The sequence below is a fragment of the Herpailurus yagouaroundi genome, unplaced genomic scaffold (assembly GCF_014898765.1).
Source record: "Herpailurus yagouaroundi ecotype Mexico unplaced genomic scaffold, PumYag 182, whole genome shotgun sequence".
Classification (NCBI taxonomy): domain Eukaryota; kingdom Metazoa; phylum Chordata; class Mammalia; order Carnivora; family Felidae; genus Herpailurus; species Herpailurus yagouaroundi.
Genome location: NW_024412413.1, coordinates 26,430,678 through 26,451,274, shown reverse-complemented (window position 1 = coordinate 26,451,274; position 20,597 = coordinate 26,430,678). Strand labels below are relative to the sequence as shown.

The 20,597-nt window shown below is 35.9% G+C and overlaps 1 protein-coding gene across 5 annotated transcripts in view; it reads right to left on the bottom strand.

The window, feature by feature from the left end:
- Nucleotides 1–20,597, bottom strand: part of CEP83 (centrosomal protein 83) — a 123,596-nt gene that overhangs the window by 31,988 nt on the left and 71,011 nt on the right. For 4 of the 5 annotated variants that reach the window (XM_040491224.1, XM_040491223.1, XM_040491222.1 and 1 more), the window contains 5 exons: nt 17,519–17,770; nt 13,940–14,071; nt 7,128–7,242; nt 5,723–5,867; nt 5,460–5,609 (listed from right to left, as the gene is read on the bottom strand). In XM_040491224.1, coding sequence (XP_040347158.1) covers nt 5,460–5,609; nt 5,723–5,867; nt 7,128–7,242; nt 13,940–14,071; nt 17,519–17,770 — 794 coding nt within the window. The remainder of the gene's footprint in view (nt 1–5,459; nt 5,610–5,722; nt 5,868–7,127; nt 7,243–13,939; nt 14,072–17,518; nt 17,771–20,597) is intronic. The other variant, XM_040491225.1, reaches the window with a different exon arrangement.

Below are 20,597 nucleotides of genomic sequence, written 5' to 3'. Positions count from 1 at the left end.
GAAGGAAGGAAGGAAGGAAGGAAGGAAGGAAGGAAGGAAGGAAGGAAAAAACAGGAGTAATGACATCAATGTGGAATTCAAACAAATGACATGAAACGACAAAAAGAGAAGCACTTTTAAATGCTATAAACCACCATTACAACTAAGATGTAACTGTTATAATAATCTATATACCAAATAATACAGCAATCATCTTTTTGAAGAAAACTACAAGAAATGCAAGGAGTCACAGATACATACAAATAACAGGAGACTTACTCTTATAATTGAACACGTTCCTTTCTAGTCCTTATGTAACGAGTAACAAAAACTGATGATGTATTACAGGTACAAAGTGAAGTGTAAATTTTAAAAAGACTCACTTTAGAGCTCCTACATGTTTAGTGTTGACATGTAAAATTGTCTCCTTAACTTTTTTTGCCGTAGGTGTCTCACTTGCTTAACCCTAGCCCTGGCTTTGATACATTAGGTCACAATGAAAACATTACAGCATTTCATAAAGTAGAAATAATAGAAACAGTACTCTCTGATTTCAATGCAGTAAAACTAGAAATTAACAAAGTAAATAAGCAAAAAGCCCTCCCACCTGGAAATTCAAAAACCTTGCTACGGACTGAACTGTGTCTCCCCAAAATTCGTTCTGTTGAAGTCTCAGATGCAATACTTTAGAATGTGATTGTATTTGGAGACAGGACCTTTAAAGAGGTATCTAGAGTTAAATGAGGTTATCTGGGTGGGTCCTAATCCCTATGACTGGTGTCCTCCTAAGAAGAGGGAGAGGTACTAGAGACATATGCACACAGAGGAAAGGCCTTGTAAGGACAGAGCAAGAAAGTAACCATCTATAAACCAACAAAAGAGGCCTCAGGAAAAACCAAATCTGCTAACACCTTGAGATCTCAAACATCTAGAGTCCAAACTTCTAGAGTCTAGAAGCCCAAACTTCTAACGTTGAAACCATCCTATCTGTGGTATTTTACTATGACAGCCCTAGCAAACTATTAATTTTACCTCATATTAAACAATTCCACCTTCTATTAATACATCTATTAATTTTGGGGTGAAAAGGAAACTACAAATTGAATTAGAAATTCTAAAAAGTTAATGATAATTAAAACACTACATGTCATAATCTATAGAATATTTTTAAAGCAGGGATAAGAAAAAGCTCACGTGAGAAACTTCACCAATAAAAATGAAAGAACGAGGGGCGCCTGGGTGGCTCAGTCAGTTAAGCGTCCGACTTTGGCTCAGGTAATGAATGATCTCACAGTTTGTGAGTTCAAGCCCTGCGTTGGGCTCTGTGCTGACTGACAGCTGAGAGCCTGAAGCCTGCTTCGGATTCTGTGTCTCCCTCTTTCTTTGCCCCTCCTGTGCTCGTGCTCTGTCTCTCTCTCTCTCTCAAAAATAAACAAAACATTAAAAAAAAATTTTTTTTAATGAAAGAACAAACACTTGTTGAGTTAAATTCCAAACTCAAAATTTAACAAAAAAATGAACAAAGTAAACTAAAAGAAAGCATAAGGTATACAACATGATCTTAGAAAACTCTAAACATCTACAAAACAGCTAGTAGAAAACATATGACTTTAGTAAGGTCACAGAATTCAAGGTCAACACATAAAAGTCCACTAACTGTATTTCTATATGCCAGCAATGAGCAATTAGAAAGTGAAATTAAAAAAAAAAAAAAACACTCCTATTTATAATCACATAAAAATGCTAAGAAATAAAATGTAACACAAGCATGACATATTCAATGAAAACTATAAAACTCTGATGACAAAACTTAAAGATGATATAATTAAATGAGAAGATAGGCCATATTAACGGACTGGATAGACTCAATATTGTTGACATGACAACTCTCCTCAAACTGAGCTACAGATTCATGTAATCGCAATCAAAATCCTAACAAGCCTTTTTGAAAAAGGTGACAGGCTGATTTTAAAGTTTATATGGAAAGGCAAAAGACTTAGAAGAGCCAAACAATCTTGACAAAAAAGACCAAGGTACAGAGGACTTGCACTACCTGAATCACACTTGTGACACAGCCATAGTAGTCAAGACAGTGTGATATTCGTGTCAAGATGGACAAACAGACCAATGTAAGTAAGAGTCCAGAAACAGACACATTTATATGGTCAACTGATTTTCAACAAAGGTACCAAAAGAATTCAATGGAAGAAAAGACAGTCCTCAACAAATGATGCTGGAACAAGTGGAAGTTAAAAATGAACGTCAGGGGCGCCTGGGTGGCGCAGTCGGTTAAGCGTCCGACTTCAGCCAGGTCACGATCTCGCGGTCCGGGAGTTCGAGCCCCGCGTCGGGCTCTGGGCCGATGGCTCAGAGCCTGGAGCCTGTTTCGGATTCTGTGTCTCCCTCTCTCTCTGCCCCTCCCCCGTTCATGCTCTGTCTCTCTCTGTCCCAAAAATAAATAAACGTTGAAAAAAAAATTTTTTTTTAAATAAAATAAAATAAAAATGAACGTCAACCATCACCTCACACTACAGAAAAATTAACACGAATTGGACCAGAAAACCTAAATGTAAGAAACAAAATATTAATCTTTTAGAAGAAAACATAAGATAAATCTTTATGACACAAGATTATGCAAAGCTTTCTGTGTTTCTTTTTAATTTTTTTTAATGTTTATTTTTGACAGAGAGAGAGAGAGAGAGAGAGAGAGAGAGAGAGAGAGAGACAGAGCACGAGCGGGGGAGGGGCAGAGAGAGAGGAAGACACAGAATCCGAAGCCGGCTCCAGACTCTGAGCTGTCAGCACAGAGCCCGACACAGGGCTCGAACTCACAGACCATGAGACCATGACCTGAGCTGAAGTCGGACGCTCAACCTACTGAGCCACCCAGGAGCCCCTGCAAAGCCTTCTTTCTTAAACAAACAGAACACACAAAAAACACAAACAAGAAAAAAATGATAAAATGGACTTCATCAAAATAAAAAAAAAAATCTGTTTTCAGTAGACACAATTTAAGCAAAGCAAGCCACAGACTGGGAGAAAACATCTGTCAAACATGAATCTGACAAAGTACTTGTACGCCAAATAAAGAGCTGTTATAACTCGATATGAAGATAACTCCCCAATTTTAAAAATGGGCAAAGTATCTGAACAGACACATCAAAAATCCACATTACAAGATGCTAAATAAACATCTCCAGCCATCTAGGAAAATCAAATTAAGACCACAGTGATATATTAGTACACATCCTCTAGAGTTAAATTAAAAAGATTAACAAGTGTCAGTCAAGATGTGTTAAACAAATGGAACTGTCATAGGGGAACTCTCATACGTTGCTACTAGAAATGAAAAATAGCGTAACTACTTTGTACAACAGTATTGCTATATGTTATAAAACAGCATTGCCATGTGTCATCACTCAGCAAAGTCATTCTCAGATATTTAACCAAGAGACAAACATATGCCCAAAGATTTGTACATGAATGTTCATAGTAGCATTGTTCATAATAGCCCCAAACTAGTAACAATCCAAATGTCTGTCCATCAAAGGAAAAAGAAAAAGCAAATCACATTACATCCATACAATGGAATACCAATCAGCAATACAAAGTGATCAACTATTGCCATATGCAATAACATGGATAAACCAGGGGGTGTCTAAGGCTGGGGATCAGGGGAGAGGTCAACTGAAAGAGACATGGGGAAACTTTAAGGGTGATGGAAGTATTCTATGTTTTTACTGTGGTGATTACATAACTTTACACAATTACCAAAAGGCATCAAGCTGTACATTTTTTAAATGGGTGAATTTTATTTTATGTACATTAAACACTAATACAACTATAAAAACTTTATGGCAAAAAAAAAAAAAAACACACAGAATCAAGAAGCAGAAATTAATGAGGTAGGAAATAGAAAAACAGTTGACTCCATAAATCAAATTCCTAGTTTAAAAAAATACCGAACTGTATGCTTAAAAATGACTAAAATAGTGAATTCTGTTATGTATATTTTATCACAGTAAAAAGAATAAAATCAACAAAGCAATAGCTGACTCGATAAAGAAAGAGGGGAGAAAAAAGGACAATTACAAAATAAGAAATGGTCAAGGGAAGGTGCATTGAAACAAAAGAAATTAAAAAATAAAAATGATATTGCAGATCTCTATGAAGATAAATCTGCAAACAAAGATGAAACAAATAATTTCTTATGAAACACAGATGATTAAAACTGATCCCAATAGAGAAAGAGAGCCTTAACAAGTTGTTCTCTATGGAATAAACAGATACTTATTTCAGAAATTAAGGTTGTTTCAAGATTACAAAATCCATTAATACACAATATTAATAATGTAAGAGAGGAAAAATCATGATTATCTCCAGAGATGCTGAAAACCTTTGAAAATTTGCAACACCATACCTATTATTGCTACTGTCATGTTTGCCAAATGATGTTTTCCTATTTCCATTATTCTTTCTACATTTATTAGTTGGAATTCTCCTGAAAAAAGCTTTCCTTCTCTCTAAATATTACACATTAGGGGTGCTTGGGTGGCTCAGTTGGTTGAGCATCCAGCTCTTGATTTTGTCTCGGATCACGATCCAGTCGTGGGATCGAGCCCTGTGTTGGGCTCTGAGCTAAGTGTGGAGCCTGCTTGGGATTCTCTCTCTCTCCGTCCCCCCTCCCCTCTTGTGCTCTCTCTAAAATAAAAATTTAAAAATAATTACACATTATATCATTTGGATCCATAGATTTTTATTTTATCCTATGGACTGTAATCTTTTATTATAACTTATTTCATTGCTCAAATTGTCTCATATTTGGCCAATGGGTGCTAAAATTAGTGGAAGAATGTATTATGCAGAAGTATGATGAGAAAATTTACATAGTCTCAGGATATTTCCCCATAAGATAATTATATATCACAAAGAGGAAAAAACAGTCACTTTATAATGGAAAAATCTGGCACACATCACCTTAACCAAGTGATCAAAGTTAACATCACCGGTAAGGGTAAGGTAAGGGTAAGGTACAAATAATATACCTCCTGATATAATGCACTGAGGACACAAGACTTTGACTTTGGTATTATTTTCACTAAACATGTTACAACCTGAATTTAATCACAAAGAATTTAAGACAAACTCAAACTGAGGGGTGATCTACAAAATAACTGGCTAGCACTCTAAAAGTAAAGGTAATGTATGATTCTGGATTGGATCTTAGACCAGAAATAGACTATCAATGGGATAATTGGTAAAATTTGAGTAAGCTGAGTAAGTGTAATATTTATTTTGTTTCCTCATTATATTGATGTTAGTATCTTAGTTCTGATGATTGTAATATGGTTATGGAAGATGTCCGTTTTTGGAGATCTCCATGAATTCATATGGAAATCCTCTGTATGACTGTTACAATGTTTTGTGAGCTCTGAATTTATTTCAAAATGAAGTTTAAAAAATATATACATATATATAACCTAATACTCTGAAGTTCCCTTCTGGCCGACTCTTCTGCCATCTGTGAAGCTCGCAATTTCTCTTCACACTGATCCTTTTCAGATTGTCTGCAGACATCATGTTCCACTTTCCTTTTTTCTAAATCCGCTAATCTGTTCTCAAGCTCTAGCCTAAAACAACAGATGATAATTATGTTAGAAGAACTACAATAACGATGATATGACAGCAAAATGTTTTCATTTACAAAAAGACTGAACACAAAGTAAGGTAATTAAGTACTTACTTTTCATCTTGTAATATCACGAGTTTTTGATAACCTTCTTCCTTGGCAGCTTGTACTTTACGTATTAATTCACGATCCTTTTCTACTAGGAGAGCTTTGTGGTGTTCAACAGCTGACTTGAGAATTTCATTGTCTGACTGTAACCCTAACATTTTTTGAAGGAAAAAAATATGCTGCATTCAATGTTATTAAGATGAAAAGTCATAACAGCAAGCATCCATAAACTGATTAAGACAATTAAAAGAGCATAGAAAGTGAGTCTGGATATATATTCTCGAAGATCTCTAAATCTTTATTGATAAACCTTATGAAACAGACTAAAACTCAGAGCTAACCATCCTGTCCATTCACACACACTTTAATAAAAGACTATATTTACTCACTTGACTCTTGAGAGCTGGGGACATCAACCCAGATGATATCAAAAGAGATATATAATACTTCACTTCTAAAAGGGTTCTGTAATCTTAGCCCCACAGATAGCATCATCATAAAGCTGGCTGGAAGTAGTATAAAAAAAATCACAGAAACCTTCAAAACCTATCATTCTAACAGAACTGTCAGGTTTCTGGTAGAAATATAAATTAGAAACTTTCAAGTTTATCCAATGAATTCACAAATTTTCCTTGTATTGATATGGCAAGTATTTTGCACATGGAATAACTAAAATAAATTCATACCTAACTCAAGTTTAAAAAGAATGCAGAACTAAATCATAAACTCTTGAAATTCCTAAGAAACGTTACTCCCTAACTCAATGGAAACCCATCAATCAATATCAAATAGAAATAAATGATGAAAACACTAATTCATCACAAGCTCTGTCTGAAACTACAGACATCAGTTCAACTAAAGACCCACTTGAGGAAAGTTACAGGCCAAAGGTAGCTTATTTAAACACCTTTTAAGAAAAGTCAGGGGCGGGGGGGGGGGGGAAGGAAAGTCAGAAATAGCATAATTCTGAGGAATCATGAAGAGAAGGGCATTCTAAGACTAAAGTGGAACTTAAAATAAGCCTAGGCTAAAGTAGGCTCAATAACAAGCCTACTATCTACATAAAAAACAGAAATTGGGTCTGAAACCCACCTATCTTCCTTACATTCTTTAGACTCAAAACGGTCTGGGACTAATAATCACATGATCTAAATAGATTCAAAATTATAAACCCAGAAAGTATGGATTCCCATTTGTAAAGTCTCATTTAAGTATTAATCAAGTAAATGACATAAACATAAGATTTTCTTAAAAGCTAGATTACAAAATGAACATTCAACATAAATAAAAATAATCCATGTGCTCTAAGATTAAAATTCAGTCTGAAAATAAAAATTCAGTTTGATCTATTTTAATAATTTGAGTTTATATGTAAAAATAATAGTAAAAAGCATGGGAAATCATATATTACCATTTAGTTCACTTTGAATCTTATTCCTTTCTCTTTCTAGCTCACTCTTAGCTCTTGCTGCCTCCAGTTTGATGTCTGTTATTTCTAGTTTGTTTGAATGTTTAAGTTCTTTTACCTGTTGATAATCAGAAATTGAAATTACTATAGGCCATTAACTGTTACCCAAAAACATCAGGAGAAATGAGAAAATGTTTTGGTAGCAGGGTATACAGTGTAAGTATACCTTCCAAGAGAGAAGGTGCTTCAGTGCCTTGAACACTATTTGGTATTAAGAAAACAGTCTTTTCCTAACAAAACTCAGTTATTTCTTTACAGATACCTGGGTGGGGGTCATCTGGCTTAATCTTGCTTTAAAAGGCTTAACTGCAAGTACCTAAAAATCCAGTAGTCAATGACTGGCTGAAACCTCCCTTTAAAAAAAGTGCTGGTGAGGGGCGCCTGGGTGGCGCAGTCGGTTAAGCGTCCGACGTCAGCCAGGTCACGATCTCGCGGTCCGGGAGTTCGAGCCCCGCGTCGGGCTCTGGGCTGATGGCTCAGAGCCTGGAGCCTGTTTCCGATTCTGTGTCTCCCTCTCTCTCTGCCCCTCCCCCATTCATGCTCTGTCTCTCTCTGTCCCAAAAATAAATTTAAAAAAAAAAAAAAAAAAGTGCTGGTGACATGAAGCCTTTCTAGGTATAAGGAACAGCATATAAAAAGTTATATAGGTGTAGCATTACATAGTATGCTTGGAAAACAATGAGCAATGTGTTATAGTTAGAGCAAAGGAAGGTATGAAATATGTGGAAGTAAACTTTATATGCCATTGCAAAGGTCTGTGTATCCTGTTAGCTACTGAAGGTGGCACAGTCAACTTTGTTTCAGAAAATTAACTCTAGATGCAAATTAAGATTAAGAAACTGAAGGTAAAGAAACAATTAAGAGGCAAAGGATTGATAAAGGGGACAAGAAGGAAGAATTAATTGAATTCGGTTATTAAATAATGTGTGTGTGTCTGTGCGTGCATGCGTGCATGTGTGTGTGTGGCAGTGGGTAGAACAAATATAAAACCTATCTAATTTAAACTTTTACTGCCCAAACCTGATTCTTTTAAAGCCCTGAGTGAATGGAAATAATTGTCAATATTTTCCATATAATTAACCTATCACATACCAGTTTTTAGTTTTCAATGAGACATTCCTTTTGAAAGTTGAATGATTCTAGTTCATAAGTAGTATTCATTCATTCATTCATTCAATAAATATTTACTGAGCACTTATTATGTGCTCTAGCACTGTTTTAGGAGCTGGGGTTACAGAAACAAACAAGAAAGCGTATTAGTCTCTTCCAATTAATCTGCACTACTCTCTAATATTTTCCATATCCTTTCCCTATGGTAAGGTGCTTCTAAAGTTAGTCTTATAGTTAATCCCATAATAAAGATTTAACCAATACAGACATAAAAATTAGATAAACCTGTACTCTGACATATTACACTCATGCATGAAACTACGAAATAAGAGTAGAAAACCACAAATATATACATGCCAAATATGTAAAACAGAAGACGGTGGGAACAGAAGACTAAAGGATAATTTACTTGAGTGCAACAGGAATCTACAAAAATTAAAGATGGGAGTTAGAAACAAATCAGTAAGAGCTCCTAGAGCTAAAGAGGGGAAGAACAAGAAATAGAAGTGTCTTACCAAAAGAGATTCCATCTATGAAAGGTCTTAAAAACATTATAAGGAATGGTTTGGCCAAAATCCAAAGAAACAGACAAGTAAGTACTGGGCTACCTTTGTACTGCTAACCACATTTAAGATGCATGCTTTCAAATTAACTTATCGATTTTTTAAATGATACTACATAAAATGAATACAGTGTGCTGACATAAGGTTTTTAAACATTTCTGAAGCTCTTTTCCATGAAAGCAAGTCTCACAGAAACTACATGAAAGCAGCTAAGAAACTGCATTTATCTTGATAACTTAAACTTTCTGTAGACTGGGCTTTACTATATTATAATTTCATGGACAGAATTTAAACCATAATTGTTTTAAAATTTTGGAGAAATATAACTACAGTGAAAATCCAATTTCTATAACAAATGAAATTATAGCCTGCTATTATATACTAACTGTAAAAGGTTAAGAATGACATAGCAGTTAATTAACAAACCACATTGTAGCCTCTCTAAATAAGAGGTGGAAAATTACAGCCATCTTATTTTGCATAAACTTGATTCATTTCAACAAGAACTACTACAAAATCTATAAAAAAAAAAACCATTTCTTAATTCATTTCACCCTGAGATATACTGAAATGAGAAAATATTTTTCAACTAAACTGTAATTATTGAAACTGAAAGAATTCTAGACAGGAAGTCAAACAAGTGAAGTCTGTCTTCAGGCCTACTTTTATTATTAAACTAGTGGTATATGCTCAAGCAAAGTATTTGTCATCTCGCATTCACATTTATTCATCTATGGGCCTATATGAGTTTAAGCTTTCTTTAGTGCCACATTTCTATGATCCTAACGTAATGAATGCACTTATACTAGTAGTAAGTATTAACTTCCTGAAAATATATTAAAAGGAATTATTTTATTTATTAAAAATGAGAAACTTATATCAATATTTATTACATAGCTATGACAGTAGCACATTCTGTAAGTAATCTGAACCAGATCCCAACTAGTCATAATAAACTTTTCTTTCTGACTCTAAATCTCTGGTTCTTCACCTTCTTTGTGATCAGGTCTCAAAAGTCCTAGGAAAACTACAGATCTTTTCCTAAACAAAGTGTACAATGTTAAAATGTTACATATAATTTCAAGAGATGCAGAGTCTTCTAAAGCTCCCTTGGGCTAAGGTACCCCGTTTTTCCTTTTATTTTTCATAATATGTTTTCCATGCTAGCCTTCATGATGCCAATTTATTTAATGCTTTTGACACAACAGGAGCCAAGAATTCAGAAAGTACTACCCAGTAAACTTTAAGAAATATAAACAATGGCAATAGTTTTACAGGGATTCAGAATCTGTTAAATTACACATACACATATACACAAAGACATGGAAGAAAATAATATATGTAAGCAAGAAAAATATAGTTGTAAAAAATGTATTACTCAAGAAGCTCCTGATGATGTGTGTACTTAAATTCTGATATTTTTCAGAGGTCTGAGATGGTGTGACCTCATTAACGTAGCTAATAAGGATAAATGTGTGTGATGATTTCCTTAAAACTGTATTTATGTTACTGGCATTCTAAAGATCAAATACTTCCTGAGGTAACCACAATTTATCTCATTGAATGTGAAATATCTTTAAGGTCACCATTTTCAGGCCATCTTTGGTAATACTTTTTAATCCAAGACACTGATAGTCATACGGACATAATTCTGTTCAAAACCCTAACACTTACAAATTTGAATAACTTAGACAAATACACCCCAGGTGCTCCTTTGCATTGCAAACAACCATTTGCTAGAGTTGCAAAATATTGATGAAAATTTCAAGTTGCAAAGAAAACTGTGACAATCGTGTTTGAAATATCATTCTAAAATTTATCCTTCCAATGAAATCTTTTTACATGCATGATTCTAAGTGAAAATTTGGTTTGTCTAAAGCTGAAGGGTGGTTTTTAATATGCCATTTATATGCAAAAAATGCAAGTATGCCTTTAAAAACGCAACTCTTAGCAATACTAGAACTGGAAGAAAGGCATGAGAGAACTTCCTACATTTACTTGTTTGTGTTTTGCATCTATTTCTTTGTATACTCTATCATTGTAGAAAGTCAATGTATATCTCTCAATATGTACACATCTGAATGTATAAATAATCTACTTAGGTTAATCAGGAAGCAATTGTATTATTAATTTATTTTCCAGTAGGGCTTACACAACTTTAGGAAGCTGAAAGAGTTCCTAGGGATGACCTACAACAATGTTTCGTTTCATGTATGAGGAAACTTGCCTAAAGTTCCACACACAGTTATTGATACAGTGAGGAAGGAAACTAGTCAATGGGTTCACAGTTCTGTGTTCTATCATTTTCTTATTTAAGGACATCATTGGTGTAAAATCACTGCCATTACTTTCATCACCAGCTACTATTTACTTCATTCAATACTATCATTAATCTCAGAAAAATCCTGTAAGAGGCAGGCATTATTCCCACTTAAAAGTTAAGCAAATCAGAAGTTTACATAGGTGATGAATGAGATAAATGAGCCAGGATCAAAAGATAGATTTATCGGATTCAGAGCCCATAGACTTTTCCACTGCACTTCAGTACCTCCTCCAAAATGACCAATTTTGGCTAGACTAGAAGACTACACTTGAATCAAAGTATTTCAACAATTAAAAATCCTCTTGCCTAATTTTCACTTCTTCTGTCTAGCATCAGCCATGTCTAACGAATTAAATGACACACCGGCTACAAAACCACTTTGTAAACTGTAAAGTATAAAAATTCAAACAAAAATTTTAAATGTCCCTAGATATACAATCTGCAAACATGAAAAAGTATGTGTTTGCCATGGAAAAAACTGGGTAGACTATCTCCCAAGGGAGGCATCTAATACATCTAGTATTATGGTTTATGGACTTTCAGGCACAGAAATGACCACTCTCAAGGTTAGATTCACATTAATAAAGTTTATAAAGACATCTATAAAATCAGAATGTCAGTTACAGTAACTGTGAGAAAAAATTATAATGGATGTTAGAACACTCTAAGTCTAAAGGACCAGCGGGCATTTTCTCCCTGTAGACAAAATTACATTGGAAGTCAAATAACAGAAAGTTGTTTGGTGATCATACGATTAGAACAAATGGAATGAAATGAATTGCTATTTTCACGCTTACTAATAAAAAACAGATGGGTATATTCCTTTCCACAGTAAGAATTATCTCTTCAATGAGACTAGAATCCTTACATCCTACTCACTAAAATTCAATCTTCCCTCTGTCATCAACAGTGCCTAGGTCTTCTTAAGTAATTCCTTGGCCAAGGAATTTATGATGAATACATTACTTCTTTAGATAAACTCATTTCTATTAGAGGCTACAGTAAATTCCTTCTAGTCTGGGAGCCATTTTGTTTTTTAAGGTAATTTTACCTGAACTCTGCTCTGCTCTGATGGAAAATACTTGATTGCATGGATTCAGAAACCAGACTTATTTCCTAGATTTTAAAATACCCCCAAGTACTACCGTTAATAATAGCTAATATTTGCGGCGATTATCTATTAGACATTTTGCTAAGTGCTTTATGCATAATATTGCATTTAATCTTTGCCATACTCTCTAAGGTAGATATCAGCCTTTCTTTATAAAGAAAAACACTAAAATTTTCAGAGAGAAAGTAAATTGGCTCAAGGTCACACAGTTAGTAAGGAAAAGAAATGAAACTGAATCTAGTCTGACTCCAGAGCTGATGCTGTTATTCACCACAGTTTTCTACAAGATACTTTTATCACTGCTATCCTATTTCTGGTGACCAGATTCCTCATATATACTGCATGTGAGGGAGAAAAAACTAAGTTCCTGAGAAAACTTAGTATATAAAAGATGTGCAAACCATTATATACATTCTTTTAAAAATAACATAAATGCAGGGGCACCTGGGTGGTTCGGCCAGTTGAGCGCTTCAGCTTTACCGTTGGGCACGTGAGTTCGAGTTCCAAGTTGGGCTCTGGGCTGACAGCTCAGAGCCTGGAACCTGCTTCAGATTCTGTGTCTCCCTCTCTCTCTGTCCCTCCCCTGCTTGCACGTGCATACGTGCACACGCTCTCTCTCTCACACACGCAAAAAATCAACATTAAAAAAAAAACTTTTTTAAATAACATAAATGCAGACCATGCTGCTGTTATTAATTTACTCACTTAACAAATATTGAGTGACTTTGTGTGCCAGCACTGTTCCAGGAGCTGGAGATACAAGGAATAACAAAAGAAATGTCCCTACTCTTAAAGCTGATATTTGGTCGAAAGAAAAGGGGGTGGGAAAGGACACGAGAGACAAAAAATAAACAAATATAAATATATATCAAATGGTGTTAGGAGCTACGAAGAAAAATAAAGCAGATAAGGGAGACAGACAGTGAGGCAGGAAGAGGCAAGATGGTATTTTACAAAGTGAAGAGAAGGCAGGCCTCTCTGATAACGTGCCGTGAGAAAGCAATCTATGAGGACGTGAGGGAAGACTACGTCTGGCAGGCAAGTGCCAAAGTCCTAACACAGAAGTCAGTAAGAGTGAAAAGAAGGCCAGTGAGGCCGGAGCAAAGTGAACAGGAGGGAAAATGGACTGTGAGGCCGTGGAAAGACTGCAGAGGCCAGATTACGCAGAGCTCTGAATGGGCAGAGAGTTAGGGGGCTATTATAAAAATCGAACCTCAAGAAATCATGGCTTAGACAAGAGTGGTCACAGAAGAGGTGGTAAAAATTGATCACATTCTGAATGTACTGGAAGGTAGCATGACAAAATAAAAAGAGATCCCGATACAGAGAAGTAAAGTATTAAAATACAAAATTTCTTTGCCATTATGCAGTATCAAGCATTCTAAAGAATGAAGTACAGGAGCGTCTGGGTGGCGCAGTCGGTTAAGCGTCCGACTTCAGCCAGGTCACGATCTCGCGGTCCGGGAGTTCGAGCCCCGCGTCAGGCTCTGGGCTGATGGCTCAGAGCCTGGAGTCTGTTTCCGATTCTGTGTCTCCCTCTCTCTCTGCCCCTCCCCCGTTCACGCTCTGTCTCTCTCTGTCCCAAAAATAAATAAACGTTGGAAAAAAAAAAAAAAAAAGAATGAAGTACAAACATAAGATGACTTACTTTACTGGTCAATGTATTTATTTCCCGTTCAGCTTTATGCAATTTACTAATTAAAACAGTATTTTGTTCATTGATTGATTGTAGCTCTTTTTCCAAGCGTTCAGCCTGTAGTTTCGCTGACTGTTTTTCAGCCTTTAATTAAAAAAAAGTTTTTTAATTTATTCATAAATGTTGGAATTATATAAAAATAAGCACTATTTTAAATATATGTGTAATCATACTAGCCCCAACTACTCAAAACGTCATCAATACTAACATGCACCAAAACAACAAGAGTTTCCTCAAAGTAACTGGTAGAATTAAAATGAATATTTGCTCCAGGAAATATGTAACAAGAGTATCTACCCAAATGACATTATCAACAGACACCACCAAAATACAACTCATAAACTTCTCTCATGAGAGTGTACCTCTGTGTACTCACTTGACACCTATTTACTCTTTTTGCTGACATAATTTGAACAAACATTTTTGGGGGTTTCAATGCATCTCAGAAATATAAAAGTATATTAGAAAGTAGAAGAAAGGGCTCATTTGTAATAGTAGGTGAGAGCAAAAAATCTGAAAATCAAGGGAGATTAAAAAAAGAGAGATTTAAGAATTCAAAATTTTCAATCTGGAGCCTCTGGAAGTATGAACAAAGAGCTCAATAGCTCTTGATTCCATCACATAATAAAGATTCTTAAGTCTGTAAATTTTCAAGAAAATTTCTGGTTGATAACAGTCATAGTACTCTTTAACTTGAAAATGAAAACTAAATGCTTTTTAAAAATATTTCCACTCAAAATAGTTAAAATGTTTGACATTTAAAAAATAAGCTTCACGGTTTTATAAGATCTCATTTCCTATATATCTTAAATACGATAAGCATATATTCAGGGGCACCTGGGTGGCTCAGTCAGTTAAGCGTCCGACTTTGGCTCAGGTCATGATCTCACGGTTTGTGGGTTCAAGCCCTGCATCAGGTTCTGTGCTGACAGCTCAGAACCTGGAACCTGCTTCAGATCCTGTGTCTCCCTCTCTCTCTGCCCCTTTCCTGCTTGCCCTCTGTCTCTCTCAAAAATAAATAAACATTAAAAATAAAAATTTTAAAGAGTATATTCAACAAGTAATTCAGAAAAAACTATTTTCCTCAAATATAAAATGATAGTCTTTGGGCAGGCACAATGATAGCCAAAAAAAAAATCAAAGAAGAAAAAATGCTTCTTCTCATGTGCTTATTCTCATTTCATCTGACAAATGATAAAATTAACTCTTTGAAAGTGTCACAAATGAACCTCCCATCTTTTGTAATCATTGAACTTGTCCTGAAAATCAGCACTCCAAATGACCTCAATAAAAAGCTCTGCATTGAGATCAAACACTGTATTCAACTGCAATCATCCACTTACTCAGTCACTATAAATACATTAATACTGGAAAGGTAGCAACATAAAAGTCTCATTCTGAACTGCCTCATGTCTAAGGTCCAATGATACAATTTTAGTTCAGGAAACCAATAAATACTGTCAGAAGCTTCATCAAAAAATAAAAAGATTACTTCTATTCTTCAAAACATATCAATATTTTGGCTGTACCCAGTTTTTTGGCTGAAAAAAAAATCACTATTTTGCTAGATGCCCACTAATTCCCTACAAGTCTAATCATTTCACAACTATTCTAAACACACACACACACACACACACACACACACACACACACTTTGGATTGCTCAAAATAAATCAAAACTAGTTTTTGATTGCTCAAAACTAGTATATTTGCTATATGTTAGACACTAAAAACCAGGAAAAGTAAGCATACCTAAAAAAGGTGGTTAAGGGATCCAGAATGTCACCGTGGCATAAAAATTATTTTGAGCTGAAGGCATTTGATAATCAATAGACACAGGAAAAGGTTTTCCCCCGAACTCCTCTCTGCTACCAAAAACCAGAGCCACCAAAAAGAATTATAAATCCCCTTGTCTGGGTTTTATAGCCAGTGAAGACTGACTCCTATTTAGGGAGAAGGATAAAAAATCACCTATACAGACACTGTCACAAAACTGTCATATCTCCCATCTATTTTCCTAAGGGCCTGTTTATCTTTCCTAAAAGTCATTTGTGTTCCCCTAAGTGCCTTTTCTCCCTGTCTCGTTTCCCTATTAAGATGGTATGCATGGGGCGCCTGGGTGGCGCAGTCGGTTGAGCCTCCAACTTCAGCCAGGTCACGATCTTGCGATCCGTGAGTTCGAGCCCCGCGTCAGGCTCTGGGCTGATGGCTCAGAGCCTGGAGCCTGTTTCCGATTCTGTGTCTCCCTCTCTCTCTGCCCCTCCCCCGTTCATGCTCTGTCTCTCTCTGTCCCAAAAATAAATAAACGTTGAAAAAAAATTTTTTTAAAAAAAGATGGTATGCAGGGTCACCTGGGTGGCTGGGTCAGTTAACCCTTTGACTTCAGCTCAGATCATGACCTCACAGTTTGCTTCAGGAATTCAAGCCCTGCATCAGGCTCTCAGTGCAGAGCCTGCTTCAGATCCTGTTTCCTTCTCTCTCTGTCCCTTCCCTGCACTCTCTCTCTCTCAAAAATAAATATTGTTTATTTTTATTTATTTAAAAAAAAATTTTTTTTTACATTTATTTATTTTTGAGAGGCAGAGACAGAACGTGAGTAAGGGAGAGGCAGAGACAGAGAGAGACAGAATCAGAAGCAGGCTCCAGGCTCTGAGCTGTCAGCACAGAGCCCGACGTGGGGCTCGAACCCACGAACCGTGAGATCATGACCTGAGCCAAAGTCGGACACTTAACCGACTGAGCCACCCAGGCGCCCCAAAAATAAATATTTTTTAAAAGGATGACACGCAAGCCCCAAATTCTACCACTTTGAGCCACATTTTTTCTGTGAACTCCTGTTTACTTACATAAATATCCATCTTTTCTCTTGTTAACCTATTGTCAGTTTAATTCACAATCCCCAATCACTGAACCTAAGAGTATAAAGAAAGTTTTCCTCTCCAACAATGGAAACCAAGAATTTTCATAGAAGAATACCTCTAGGAGTACCAGCCTAGCTCTGCCAGCTCTTATATTTCTCTAACAAACTCAGGAAAATAGTTCACTAAAGACTTATATGCATTAGTACCAAGTTGAATTGTATTACTCTGGCAAGAAGCTGTCATAAGATATAAAAGTATGGTATTTTTATTTAAACAGGTCTTTTGATTTTAATACCTTGAATCCCATGTAAGGAAATAACTATCCAGGAATAAATTGTTCCTTCTGGTTGGAGATGACTTTAATCCTCAGAAACTCAAATTTTGAAAATTTTGCATATTCTACTCTTTGGCGTTTCAAGGGTTAAATCATTTTGGCTAGGTATTTTGGCTCCCAAAGAATAAATAATCCCTTTGTAAATGTAGTAGCATAGCTATTGCTTATGAATCAATAGCTTTCTTCTTTACAAAAAGAATCTATACTCTTGGGACTCTACAAATGCATCAGCATTAGATTGGTAAGCATACATTTGTGCTCTAAAAATCAAAGGCTTGTCGATTGCACTTTCAAAAAAGTATGCCATACTCTACCGGGAAGCAATTACAATCTTACCTCCAGGGATCTGACTGTAGCCTGCGTCTCAGCCAACTGCCGTACCTGGATTCTTTGGACATTTTCTACCTGAGCACCAGAATTTTCTTTTTCAGCCCTTAATTCAGCTACCTCAGCCTCTAAGCCTTTTACTTTCTGACATAAATGGACTTTTTCTCGAACAAGTTGTTCCATTCGTTTGCTGTCTCTTGTGGGATCAACACTAAGCAGTTGATTATGTAGTTCTTCTTTATCTTTCTCCAGTCCTGCAATCTAGTAATAATTTGAAAGAAAGCACAGAATCTTAAATTAGTGAATTTTCAGTCATGAACATGCTTTACACATCGGTAAATTAAAATTAAAAATTACACAATATGGAAGTTGAGGTAGTGAAAGCAAGTACAAAGGATAAAAACCTAAAATGTCACATTCTTCATTCTGTACTCAGCATGACTCAAATGTGAGGGCAAGGACCTTGTCCTATTTTCCCTCTATCTCCCCATGGTGTCTTCTAAGCACAGGGCTTCATCAGTTGCTAAAATTCAAAATTATAAATAATAGTATAAAAGTAATTAAAAATATGTCAAGTATTTTATAATTCATCAGAACATTATAAAGGGTTTATGCAAGATCAATATGCTGATTGCCACTAAGCTTTTCCTCACGTGACAATACTTGAGCTTTGTCTATACTAATAAAATTATCTATTTCAAGGCCACTTAATTCACAAAAAAGCTGCTTGTCTGTGTAAATACCTACAAATGTGACTGATGAGAGTTTTAAAATGGTAGCTGAGAGTTTATTTAGGCCCTAGTTGCACTGATGGCCTAGTTCTTAATTATTAGATTCCAGAAAGACCTAAAAATTATTACTCCAGGGTATGTGGAAAAGTCACAGGAAAATAAGATGAACAGAAACACAAGTGGTCTTCTCATTCATACCAACCCTCACCGCCGGACCCCTCAGGCCTCCAAATCACGGAGTTTCACACTGCTTCCTAACCTCAGAGGCAACTTCAGAGGCCCCTCACCTCCAGGAATCAGGGGCCAAGTTATCAGGGTAAAACTCATTCTTTCTCTTCCCTGATCTGCCCAACCACCATCACCACCAAATCTTTGTTAGCCAGAACAACTCCTCTTTTTTTGTCTCTTTTTATATATGGGGTTTCTTCGTGTGATTCAACTGAAAGGAGTCAGCTGTTTAAAGAAAACAAACAAACAAAAAAAAACAAAAACAAAAAACGACTGCTCTTAACAACACTAGAGGTTGTCTGTAGCCAGGATGAGCCTAGAAGCCTCACTCTAACCCAAAAGGACTTAAAGTAACACTCTGCAACATGGGTGAAAGTGACCCAAGAGATGAATGATGGCTCACTTTGCTACTAATGAATCTAAGAAGTGTGAGAGCTCCACCACAGAGCAGAATCTGTTTTCCTCATCTCTAAAATGAGAGTATAGACTGAAGGCCCTCAAAAATCATTTTCAGTTTTAACATGCAGTGATTCCAATTTGGCTTCAGAGACGTTGAATTAAAGATGTCAGTGGGAAATACAGGTAGAGCTATCTAGCAGGAAAACACCATTTTTTTCCCCAGAAAATAAAATTCATCCTAGAAGGCAGCTATAAAATTCAGCCTCAAGCCTAACTAATTTAGTGTCTCTTTCCTATTTTTCCTCCCACCCTTTACATATAAACACTACCCCCCACAAGTTTGGTCCCTGACTACCTTTTTCCCTCCATATTCTCTGTGTGACTTTGTGCAAGTTACTTTTTCACTTTGGCACCAAGTAAAATGAAGGTATTTAGCTGGCCATCTTTGAAATACCATTTAGCTTTTTGCATGAGGTAATTCAAATACAGTTTTAGTTTTAATGTGCTATACCAGAGGTGTGGTGGCTGGCTCATCTAGGTCAAAGTCCAAGTGGAACTCAAGTTCAAACAATGGTGCCCTTTACTCAGTATTATGACCAAATGCCAAGCTAAGTGCCCTAGACATAAAATTGCATTTAGTAACAGTAACTTCTCTTGTCATCTTCATTTTACATGCAAGGTCAGACAGCTAATGTTCTTGACGAGCATGTTTCCTATATTATTGCTCTCTCCAATAGTTTTGAAAGTCATGTGTGTGATAGCTGAAGTGATAGTTCAAACTATGGATGAAGCCAACTAATAGCATAGTCACAATTAGATCCCACAATTGTAACTCCCAAACTAGAGCTCACTATCAAATCATCCCCACGAAATCTGGTGACCATTGCCTTCTAATTTCTCTATTCGTTTATTCATTCATGTAACAAATATTTATTGCGCATTTACTATGTACTCAGGGCTGTTCTAGGTAGTAAGGATACATTACAAACCTAACAGACAAGCAAATAATCACAAAACTGTGCCACCAAAGAGCTTATATTTAATCACTGCTATGATACTGCCCTTGCCCTAGTCATCAGGACACAGATCTTAGACATATCCTCAGCTTTGCCCTTTTCCTCCACTCTCAGTCAGATTCACACTCAATCTTTCTTGATAGCCTTAATCTGTTGTACTCTCAATCCTTTCTCTAAATTTCCCAAAGGCTTTGTCTGAATTTCTCTTTTATGACATTTATCCAAATTTGCCCGTATTGTTACCCTACATTTACTTTATTCTCTTCTAGAATATAAGCTTACCTGACAGGAAACATGACCTATTAACCAATTTTACTTTTAAAAAATTGTTGAAGTAAAGGAAACAACAGAAACGAGAAACAGATCTGGGACTAGGAACAGTTGTTGTTTATCTTCTTTTCAAAGGATGGTCGTACCACTCTAACTCACCAGGAGTTTCCTCTCCGAAAAAGGAAAAAGGAGTCTATCTAATTGTTCCCTCCATCTCTGTTTTTATGATCTTTATGATGCAGCATAGAGTAATGGTTAAGAGTACAGGTTCTGAAATCAAACAGCCTAAGTTTGTTTGTTTGTTTGTTTGTTTGTTTAGTATTTTAAAGATATTTCTCTACCATCTTTGGACTTATATTATTTCCAAAAGGAAGTCTGTTGTCATTCTTACTTTTATAACTTTTTCCTGCTTACATTTTTTTTTAATTTTATTTTTAGATGATG